This window comes from Primulina huaijiensis, chromosome 3 (assembly GCF_012295235.1).
Source record: "Primulina huaijiensis isolate GDHJ02 chromosome 3, ASM1229523v2, whole genome shotgun sequence".
NCBI lineage: Eukaryota > Viridiplantae > Streptophyta > Magnoliopsida > Lamiales > Gesneriaceae > Primulina > Primulina huaijiensis.
Window position 1 is genome coordinate 5,292,018 of NC_133308.1, and position 12,138 is coordinate 5,304,155.

Genomic DNA, 12,138 nt, shown 5'->3' on the forward strand with positions numbered 1-12,138 from the left:
AGCAGATAGAAGTTCAACAATCTCGAGCAGAGAGGGCCGAGAATGCTTTGTCTCTGGCGGAGCATAATAAGGATAAATGGCAAGCTTCCTTCCTTCAATCTCCTGAGTTCAATAAGGCCGTGATAGATAAGGCTTACCTTGTTTTCAAGACCGGTTTTGACAAGTGCAGGGAACAATTTGAGGGAGCTGGACTCTTACCCCAGGATAAGGAAAATTTTCCTGATTTTGGCCTGGCCATTGCATCCCTTCCTAAGGATGGTGAGGAGGAGAAGGAGGAAAACCAGGAAGACGAGCCAGGATCCGACCATATTGATATAGACTAGGGTTGTATTCTCTTTTTTCTTTATTTCTGTAATTCCTGTCCTCGGATTTTTATTGAACAAATTCTTTCCTTCAATAGTGTCTCGATTAATCTCTTGATAGCCGAGTAATACCATTGTTTTTTATGCAAACATCAAGAAAATATTTCAAGTGTTGAGAACTAACCGGGACCTTTTAGTAAACAATTGAGATAAGAAAAGAACATATTTTCGTAACGAATGAATGTCCCTAGCCTGGATCCTGCCGAGTTAAGAATAATCAAGGTGTGTGGCCCAGGAACACGTCGCGGGACATGTGAATGGTCGAGGTGTGGTTCCCCGAGCCAGGGTGTAGTGCCCTGGGCTTTTAGATCCAAGGTGCGGAGCCTCGGGCCGGGGAACATGTCCCGGGACTTGTGAATGGTCGAGGTGTGGTTCCCCGAGCCAGGGTGTAGTGCCCTGGGCTTTTAGAACCAAGGTGCGGAGCCTTGGGCCGGGGAACATGTCCCGGGACTTGTGAATGGTCGAGGTGTGGTTCCCCGAGCCAGGGTGTAGTGCCCTGGGCTTTTAGATCCAAGGTGCGGAGCCTCGGGCCGGGGAACATGTCTCGGGACTTGTGAATGGTCGAGGTGTGGTTCCCCGAGCCAGGGTGTAGTGCCCTGGGCTTTTAGATCCAAGGTGCGGAGCCTCGGGCCGGGGAACATGTCCCGGGACTTGTGAATGGTCGAGGTGTGGTTCCCCGAGCCAGGGTGTAGTGCCCTGGGCTTTTAAATTGGTTCTTCCCGAGTCTAAGATACGACAAATAATATAATACTTCTCTTTGAGAAAAACAGATCTTTCATTATATCTTCAACCAATCAATTACATCTGTTAGGCATAGTACTGCTTTAAATTAAATACATTCCAAGGTCTTTTGAGAGAGCGTCCCTGCGTGTCTTCTAAATAAAAAGATCCCGAGCTAACCCTCCGGGTAATTTTATAAGGTCCTTCCCACCGAGCTTCTAGTTTCCCAACATCCCCGGCGGGATTAACTTTTTTCATGACTAAATCCCCTATTTGAAAATCTCGTACTCGGACCTTTTTATTGTATGATTTCATGACACGACCTCGGTATGCTTCCATTCGAATTATTGCCCGATCTCTTCTTTCTTCTACCAAATCCAATTCCATGGCCCGACTTTGATCATTGCTGCCTGGATAAGATTCTACCCGGGGAGAAGTTTGCCCAATTTCAACAGGAAGGACCGCTTCAGAACCATATACCATGTTGAAAGGAGTTTCTTGAGTAGGTGCTCGGGGAGTAGTTCTGTACGCCCAAAGAACACTGGGTAATTCTTCCACCCAGTCTTTTCCCTTGCCTTGTAGCCTGGTTTTCAATGCTTGTACAATAATTCTGTTAATAACTTCTGTTTGACCATTAGCTTGAGGGTAGGCAACAGAAGTAAAAGACTGAGTAATTTTCATTTCATGACACCAAGATGTAATTCCTTTGCCCTGAAATTGCCTCCCGTTATCTGAGATTAGTCTTCTGGGCACTCCGAACCGGCACACAATGCTCCTCCACAAAAATTTCAATACTTCCTGTTCAGTAATTTTAGCCAATGGCTCGGCTTCTACTCATTTGGAAAAGTAATCCACAGCCACCAACAAGAACTTCTTTTGAGCCCTAGCAGTTGGGAAAGGACCAACAATATCCATGCCCCATTGATCAAAGGGGCAAGATGCCCAGATAGGCTTCATGGGAGTGGCTGGACTATGTTGGAAGTTTGAGTGATGTTGACATTTCTCACAGGCCTGGACCACTTGAGCATAATTCTGGCTAAGAGTTGGCCACCAGAACCCGGCAAGCATTGTTTTCCGGGCCAAAGCCATTCCTCCGAGATGCTCAGCACAACCTCCCTCATGTATTTCTACAAACACCCTCCATACTTCATCTTCAACGGGTTGTACCATCTCGGACAAAAAGGCTGATAAGGCTTGCGCTTTAATGGCCACCCGGGGTTTGTATTCGATATCATACTCTCCTAACTCCACTGCCCATTTGATCATTCGCCCAGATACTTCAGAATGAGTCATGATCCTGCCTATAGGACTATTAGTCAAGACAATTATTCGATGTGACAAGAAGTAAGGCCTTAGCTTCCGGGCAGTCATGATCAAGGCCAGAGCAATCTTCTCCACTTCACTGTACCGGAGTTCGGGTCCTCTCAGAGCATGGCTGACATAATAAACAGGCCTTTGATCGGAGCCTTCTTCTTTTATTAGAACTGAGCTGACAGCATACTCTGTGGTGGATAGATAAACAAATAATTTTTCCCCGGGCTCTGGTTTCACCAACACAGGGAGCTCTGCAAGATGGATCTTCAAGTCCTGGAAGGCCTGTTCACATTTATCATCCCATCCAAATTGTCGTGCCTTCCTCAATACCTGAAATAAAGGATAACTCCTGTGTGCTGATCGGGAAATAAATCGAGAGAGGGAAGCAATCCTCCCGGTCAGCTTTTGTACGTCTTTGACAGATCGAGGAGATGGCATGCACAGCACGGATTTGACTTTCTCCTGATTTACCTCAATTCCCCGATCGGTCACTTTGAATCCCAAGAATTTGCCACTCTTTACGCCAAAAATGCACTTGGCCGGGTTAAGCTTGATTCCGTAATGTACGAGAGTGGCAAAGGTTTCTTCTAGATCCTCAATAAAGCTGGCCACCTCCCGGGTCTTCCCCAGGATATCATCCACATAGACTTCCACGTTTCGCCCCAGTTGCTTCTCGAAGACTTTGTTCATCAAACGCTGGTAAGTAGCTCCTGCATTCTTTAACCCGAAAGGCATTACAATATAACAAAATGTACCTCCCGAGGTGATGAAGCTAGCTTTATCTTGATCACTCTTGGCCAGGGGGATTTGATGGTACCCCTGGTATACGTCCATGAAACTCAGTAATTCGAAGCCCGATGTGGAATCCACCAATTGATCAATACGGGACAGAGGATAATGATCCTTGGGACACGCCTTATTGAGATCGCGAAAGTCCACACACATGCGCCATTTCCCTGTTGATTTAGGCACTAATACCACATTCGAGAGCCAAACGGGGAATTGAATTTCCCGAATGTGACCGGCTTTCAAAAGCTCTTTTACTTGTTCATCAAGAACTTTGTCCTTTTCGGGGCCAAAGTGTCTCTTTTTCTGCTTTATTGGGTGAGATCCCGGGAGGATATTTAGTTGGTGCTCAGATATCAAGGGAGAGATTCCCGTCAATTCCTGCTGGGACCAAGCAAAAACGTGAATATTATTCTTTAAACAGTTAAGTAGACTGACCCGGGTGGATATATTAAGATCTCGGGCCACCCGGATCTGCTGGCGTGGTCCAATCTCCACAACTTCCTGCTCCTCTTCTGCTACAAAATGCACTTCTCCCTTCTCAACTGCTCATCCCCCTACTTCATCAGTTCGGGCCTTCTTCCCAGCCTTCTTTGCTTTGCTCTGATCTACCCGGACAGCTTCTACATAACATTTCCGGGAGGAAGGTTGGTCTCCCCGGACTTCACCCACTTTACTGCCAACTGGGAACTTAATTTTTTGGTGATAGGTAGATGCCACAGCTTTTAATTCATTCATAGCTGGTCTCCCCAAAATGATATTATATGATGAAGGGGAGTCTACCACAGTAAAAGTAGTCATCACCGTTTTCTTGAGATCCTAGGAGCCCAAGGTTAATGGTAGGACAATCTCCCCTTCCGGGTAAACCACATGGCCAGCAAAGCCAAAGAGGGCAGTTTCCACGGCTTCCAAATGGTAACCCTGCAAATCCATCTGCCCAAAGGCGTCTTTAAAAATTACATTTACAGAGCTGCCCGAGTCAACAAAGACTCTCAAAATGTCATAATTTGCAACCCGGCCTTGGATAACCAGAGCATCATTGTGGGGTAGATTCACCCCCTTTAAATCTGCTGGGCCAAAACTAATTACTGCCTCGCTCCTTCTCATTCCATCTACCTCCATACATCCCCTCCTACTCCTCGACTTCCTCGCCCGGTTGGAGTCTCCATCAGTAGAGCCTCCTGATATCATTTTTATCAACCCCGTAGCAGTGGGTGAATTCTTTTTTGTCTCAAGCTCGGGATCTCTTCTCCTCCCATGCTCTCCTCTCGGTATACTCCTCATACTTCCTTCCCGAGCATTGGACCCTGGCTGTGGAGATGTCCATGGCAATCTCGGCCTCTTGTTAGCTTGACTTTGCTCCAGGGCGGAAGGGAAGGAATAGTTTCCCTTCAATGTTTTGCAATCCTCGGTGTTGTGATAGCATACCTTATGGAGAGTACAAAATCTTTTTTTCTCAGGCCGGGATAATTGATGGTCCGGGGCCAGATCCCTACTGCATTCCTGGTCCTCTCTGTCCCGGGCAATCTTAAGAGGCACGTGGTGAGAGAAGTGTCCTGGATTATTCCTTCTCTGTCCTTTCTCCTCGGGCCTAGCTACCCGGTCTCCTCTTTCTTTCCTTACGGCTTCCCTTTTCTGCTTCTGGGCTTCCTCCATGTTGATGTATTTTTCTGCCCGAAATAGTAAGTCCTCGAAATCCCCGGGCACTTTTTTGGTCAACGACTTGAAAAATTCACCCTCCCTCAACCCTTGTGTGAATGCCGTAGTTTTTGTTTCAGTAGCGCAAGTAGGTACATCCAAAGCCACTCTATTAAATCTTTTAATATAAGCCCTCAAGCTTTCATCCAGGTTCTGTTTGACTTCAAAAAGACTAAAAGCAGTCTTCTTGTATTTCTTGCTGCTACTGAAGTGGTGTAGGAACACCTTCTGGAAGTCTTTAAATGAACTAATACTCTGAGGGGACAGTCCCTCAAACCACCTTTGAGCTGAGTCCACCAAAGTGGTGAGGAACACTTTACACTTGATTCGATCTGTGTAACAGTGTAACATGGCCATGTTTTCAAACCTGGCGAGGTGCTCCTCAGGATCCGCATTGCCATCGTAATCTTTTACTTTGGCGGATTTGAAGTTCCCGGGAAGAGGTTCCCGGACAATGATATCAGTAAATGGGCAACCCTTAGCAGTAGCTCGAGAAATGCTACGACTCTCCAACTGCCCTTCCAGAACTTTCATTTTCTGTCTTAGCTCCAACAACTCCTCAGCCACGGTAGGTGATTTGGATCCAGCACTAGACTCCTCATCCTCTCCTCTCACTTCCTCCTCCCTCAACTCTTGCTCTTGCTCCTGCTCATTGATTTGCACATCTCCGGGTGGTGTAACTTGACGAGAAGTTTCTCTCCTGGCCACAGCCTTCTCCACCGCTTCGGAGATTATTCTTGCCAACTCCTCCGGGGTCATGGTAATAAGATTGGGTCCCGTGGGAGGAACACCNAGCAGGTTGAAGATGAACACAAGCAATATTTGGGAGAAAATATGTATATGCTTAAGAGTTCAAAGATTTCAGAATCAGTAAATGAGAAGGATACCTGCTATTTATAGGAGAAAATGGGGTAGGTACCTCGTTTCCCGCGCCTACCTACTAAATATGTCAAGTCGGCCGTCCATACCTCCTGATGACTTATATGACACGCCAAAGTCAAGTTGCTCTTGACAGATTAGACGTCCTGTATCAATCATACTCGAGTGTGGTTCAATTCTCGAGATGGCCCGGGCAATTGATTACCCGGGTACTTATATGAGAGCTCGGGCGATGATTGCGCGGGAGACCGGGCTGTTCGAAGAATACTTGGGAAATATGTAGTGCTCGGGCTCTTGATGGTGTCCGGGTCATCAGCGACCCGGATCCTTATGGGGGTATCAGAGGACAACCGTCGAATCTAGGGCATTACAAACACAATTAAGAATTATGATGTTTGACCAACACGCTACACACGTCTCATTTGCTTGATCGATCATAGTTAAGGTCCCGAGTCTTGAAGTTGCAAAGTTGCAGTGAAAGTAAATTTCTTGATTTCTAAAGCACTTTTCTTTCTATTAAGTATGACGAGTTTTGGTGGGTGAATTTGGGGCGGACTGTTTCATGTGTTGAATGGAATCTTTTAAAATCTTCGTTTTTTTTTTTTTTTTTTTAATTTTGCTCGAGGACGATCAAAAGCTAAATTTGGGAGATTTAATAAGCACAAAAATTATTGTCGATTTGCTTTAAATTTCATGTCGTTTTTGTGCTTATCCTCATCGTGTCAATCTTATTTTTACAGTTATTAATTTAATAATTATTTATCATGTGATGTTAATGAAATCTCAAAAAGGAGGAGAAAACTGACGAAAATGTCAACAAATGAATGTATAAGCAAAGCTCACGAGAAGTATCGGAAAGATGGAGAATGAATACTCAAAGTCGAGTGAAAGACGAATGAATAGCTCACATGCACGTGCGTTGGTATTGGATCGAAGATTTTTGATGTGCAAAATTTCCCAACCCAGCGCGGGTCACCAGGAAACAAAAGTAGAGAGGCTGTCAACCCACACTGGAGGCGTGACTCCGAACATGGATTGTCCCGCAAATAAGGAAAATAATAGATTTTTGAATCTTTATTATTGGACAAAAACTTGTGTGAGACGGTCTCACGAATCGTATTTTGTGAGACGGATCTCTTATTTGGGTCATTCGTGAAAATTATTACTTTTTATGCTAAACGTATTACTTTTTATTGTGAATATTAGTAGGGTTGACCCGTCTCACAGATAAAGATTTGTGAGACCGTCTCACAAGAGAACTCCTCTTATTATTGAAACTTGACTTTCTTCCTTCCAAACATATCAGGACTCTATCTCTAGATATTTTGGAGAGCTTTTTGAAGGAGATTTAAATACAAATTGCCAAAAACTGAAAAAGGACTCTTGACACTTCACATCGGTGGCTAGGGTTGAGAGAAGAGGAAGCCAAGAATGGGAATCACGTCTTTCACGCTAAGATCTTATTATGTCCTTTATATATTTTGCTTTCATATATTCAAACATTGATTTATATATTTATTTAGTTTTTATGAATTAATTTCTTTTAGAATAAAGCCACGATACGACTGAGACGACACTTCTAATTATGAGTAGGTCTCTTGTGAGACGGTCTCACGAATTTTTATCTGTGAGAATGGTCAACCCCACCGATATTCAAAATAAAAAGTAATATTCTTAACATAAAAAGTAATATTTTTTCATGGATGACCCATATAAGATATCCGTTTCACAAAATACAATCCGTGAGACGGTCTCACACAAGTTTTTGCCTCTAATTATTGATTGATGTTTGTTTAATATTGCTTGTGAATAGTTTGATCATTTAAATGTTTGTTGAATAAGCGTTAATCGAAAAAAATTGGTTAAAGATACATGAAAGATGTCAATCAACATACCGTTAAATCGACAAAAAAGACAATATTTGATTTTAGTGCTTGGATGAAAACTGAGATTTCATAAATCTTAATGTTTTGTATTTAATTAAATTCAAATATAAATATTTAGGTTATTAATTAAAAATATATTTATTAATTCTATAAATAAGTTGATAAATAATTTAGGGAATTTCAGAATAATTAAACAAGACTTTGAATAATTTCATTACTACTTTAATTCAATCCGAATTTAGTTTAATAATTTCATTAACCCATTTAATTGAATTAGTCTAGCTTAAATTAAGTAATTCAAATTCTAATAATTAAATATTGGTCAATGTGAGAACGATTCGGACTTTAAATCTGATTTATTACAATTTGACCTTTTGCGCTTAGTCCCAATTGATTTTGACGGTCAAACTTTTACGTAGGAAAGAATCAGTGTCAAATAAACTATATTCGATATATTTAGTAGTTTCAAACATAAAAAAGGAAAAAACAAAATCAAAATAAAATCCAAATTATTGAATAAAAATTAAATGTTGACAAGTTACAAGATCAAACTTAAATCAAACAAAATAAAATTGCAATTTTATGTTCATTTGGAAATGAACTCAAATTATTTATTTTAATAAATATTAAATAAATTGAATTATTTACGTGTGTCATGGCTGACATAATATATTCATATAGGACACGTGGTTCTTGAAGGAGTCGCGTGAAGTTTGCTTTGATTTTTCATTTTTTTTCCCCTGCGCAAAGGTATTTATTCGACTCCAATGATCGCATCGACATGTGTCATATGAAGGAGTAAACGACAGCACAAATAATCTGCAAAGGCGATAATTTTAATGCCCTTTTCAATTCTCGCCCTTTTTCGTGTTTCGAATGAATTCTTGGTAGGAGAGCCCCTACTTTTTTTTTTTTTTACCCTCTTATCCACTTTAAATATCTGTTCTTTGATGCAGTTATGGCTGTCCCTACTTGTACCATATTGGTTGAAGAATAAATCTTGATTGTTCATGAGAAAGTTTGACTGATTAGTTTGCTGTATAAGAATGAATAATCCAGCTCAAATTATCAAGAGGCTGAGAAGGGTTGCCTCAATGCCATGAAACCTATTTTTTACATTTGGCAAAAAAGTTGGCATCTTTAAGAGTGTTCATGCGAATCTTGAAGGTTTTGGTGGTTCTTTTTTCCTGGGTTATTCTCGATGGGTTTCATTTCTCGGAGTTTTGGATAAGGGTTGGTTGTATTTTGTCCTTTTTCTACAATTCCAGAGTATTTAAGTGATTTTGTATTTTTGCTTAATTCCTTCCTATCAGGAAAAGAGTGGGAACTGTAGGCGTCATTTATGTTCCGTCTTAAATTGAAATGTTAAAATAGTGGTCCAACGGTCTATTGAAAATCTGATTCCCGAAGATCCCTCATGCATTTTTGATTGTTTTCATCTTTGTGGTGCACCTAGTTTCTTGAATTTCATGGTCAGAGTTGGCTTAGGCCCTGAGACACATCAAAACTCTTGATATATTCGCCTCACTTGTGGTTACTGGAGAAATGATGGAAGACATGTCTCCTTCAGTTGCAGCGGCACTTAGTTTAGGTAATCCTGTGTGTGAAAATTCGGGAATAGAAATCAAACGAATCAAACTATTGAGCGGGACCCCGGGTTTGATGTCAGATCCAGCTCTGATACAGGATGAAACTGTTAATTCTAGGTGGGATAACAGAGACGATTGTGTTAAACCTGAAACTAACGAGGTTAACTTGTCAATACCGGTGGGAAATGTAGCAAGACCTGTGGCGCCAATTATGATACACATGACTGAAAATGGTAGTTTAATTCGTGAAGTTCAGGAAAGTGAGGAACATGAAATTCTCTCAGTAGTTGGGAAAGATCCCAGCATTATGAGTGGTTTCGAGTTACCTTCGGAGACACTCTCACCGATTGCTCTCGAAATTGAGAGCATCGAGAATGGTCAAATTGTTGCAAAGATCATTTCTTTTGAGGAAAGAAACATACAGCAGAAACCATTTGATGATAGAATCGTTGCTAAACCAAATGACGAAAATTCTTTAGATGAACTTACAGTAAAGGCATCTATTGTCACTCTTCGGTTAGCCAATGAGAAGGTCCCCGGAAAAGGTGGTGTTAAGAGTGTATTTCAATTAGAATGTGTTCCCCTTTGGGGTTCGGTGTCGATACGTGGACATTCGATAGAGATGGAAGATGCAGTTATGTCTGTACCTCATTTTATGAAAATTCCTATCATGATGTTTATCGGAGGACAGGTAGTAGATGGGATAAGTCAGACTTTGAGCCATCTAACTTCACATTTTTATGGGGTGTATGATGGTCACGGTGGATCTCAGGTGTGTACCGTCTCGATGTATTGATAATTTATAAAATAGTTTATATCAAACATTGATCTTTTTGAAGTCCTTTCTTGTTTGTTTGGAAAAACTTTGGTTGTATTGAGGCTTTCAAACCTTGGGGATATCTTTGATATAGAAAATCTTGCTTTAGTTCTTGAGCCGGTCGGTGAACACCCATTGTCATGTTTACTTATCTGTGTGTATTAAAATTTCGAAATATTCAATTCTGCAACCTTATTTATATTCTTCACTGGTTCGTTCATTATAAGTTGCATTCCTCTTGTAGGTCGCAAATTATTGTCGTGACATGATTCATATGGCTCTAGAAGAGGAAATAAGCAATATAAAAGATAATTTGGTTTATGGAAGTGATAGAGACCCTCGGCAGGTCTATTGGGAGAATGTCTTCACCAATTGCTTTGCAAATGTTGACGGTGAAGTTGGGGGGACGAGGAGCAGGGGGGTTCACAATAAACACGTGGATTCATCTAATCTTAATTTTGAACCTGTTGCCCCAGAAACTGTTGGGTCGACCGCCGTGGTTGCTGTGGTTTGTTCATCCCATATTATAGTTGCCAACTGCGGAGATTCAAGAGCTGTCCTTTGTCGCGGCAAAGAAGCAATTCCGTTATCAACTGATCATAAAGTAAGCAACGATTATCTTCTGTAAAACTTTTGATATAAAATTTTTGAACTTCAATGTTTATAGAGAAAGCTCGACTTAGTTAACTATGTTTTATTGGTTCATTTATGTTTCTTCGATTTACTTGCCAGCCAAACCGAGAGGACGAATATGCTAGGATTGAGGCGTCAGGCGGCAAGGTGTTTGAGTGGAATGGACACCGTGTTTTTGGTGTTCTTGCAATGTCAAGGTCCATTGGTAGGTTTTCTACATTCCAACTACTGACTCAAAAATGTAGGTGACGATTTGATATGTTTTCGGGGTCAACTGCCCCTAATCGCCTAATGTTCCCACTGCGAAGATAATATATGTTCTTGATATGGAAGAGCACATTAAACGTGCCCTGTTAATGTCGAGTTTTTCGCATGTTCTCTCATTACTTCTACCTCCAACTTCGGACATTTTCTATCCAGAAAATAAAACCGGCAACTGAAGTTCATCTGCTTCCCCGACTTTACAGGTGACAGATACTTGAAGCCATCGATTATACCAGAGCCAGAAGTCATGTTTGTTCCGCGAACTAGAGAAGACGAGTGTCTTATCATGGCCAGCGACGGGTTATGGGATGTCATGACGAACGAGGAAGCATGTGATGTGGCTAGGAAACGGCTTTTAATGTGGCACAAAAAGAATGGTGCTCAACCGATAGTGAACCAAGGCCTGGGAGTCGATCCCGCTGCACAATCCGCAGCTGAGTATCTCTCAAATCTTGCTCTTCAGAGAGGAAGTGAGGATAACATATCTGTTATCGTAGTGGATTTGAAATCTCAAAGAAAATTCAAGAGCAAATCTTGATGACCTGCGAACATGAGTAGTAGTAGTATCTCATCGATAGCAAAAAACAGACCATCCAAAAATAATTTCTTTTGGGCGTGGAGTGTTTGTTAGTAATTAGAGTGTACTTCGTAGAGAGATACTTGTCTAAATTTTGTACCCAAGAAATGCTAATGTACATTGTTTTTTTATTATTGGGAAAAAAAATAGGAATTTTATGAAAGTTGGCATAGAATAGAATAGAATGATGTGGTAGAAATACTAAATTATCAACCATTTTCGACTTTTAAAATGCTCTCCCTCAATTTGTTTAATGATTGTACGTCGTTCGATTTTTCCTTCTCAAAATTGTTTTTTGGGAAATTGTAGGCGTTTTAATCTGTGTTCTCAAACAAATTTATCTTTATTGTATATGCGCATGCTTACTTTGTATATGGAAATGTTTATATTTATGTTAAAAAATTAAATAAATTGTAAATTTTCTTAAAAAATAAATATTTTTTAAAAAATTTTAGAAATAAATAAATAGATTTAATAATTAAATAAATTCAATTACGACAAATTCATCGACATAAATCAATAAAATATTTTTATAATTAAACATTGGTTTGGTTTGGATTTTTAAAATCTAAATTGTGAACCAAATTAATTTTCTCGATTTGATTAATTTTAT

At 40.8% G+C, this 12,138-nt stretch overlaps 1 protein-coding gene across 1 annotated transcript; it reads left to right on the plus strand.

Moving 5' to 3' along the window:
- Positions 1–8,448: 8,448 nt before the first annotated feature.
- Positions 8,449–11,795, plus strand: LOC140973312 (protein phosphatase 2C 50-like). The gene is made up of 4 exons (XM_073436006.1): positions 8,449–10,006; positions 10,296–10,655; positions 10,784–10,889; positions 11,152–11,795. The coding sequence occupies exons 1-4, from the start codon at positions 9,191–9,193 to the stop codon at positions 11,484–11,486; spliced, it is 1,617 nt and encodes a 538-aa protein (XP_073292107.1). The 5' UTR covers positions 8,449–9,190; the 3' UTR covers positions 11,487–11,795.
- The last annotated feature ends 343 nt before the right edge of the window (positions 11,796–12,138 follow it).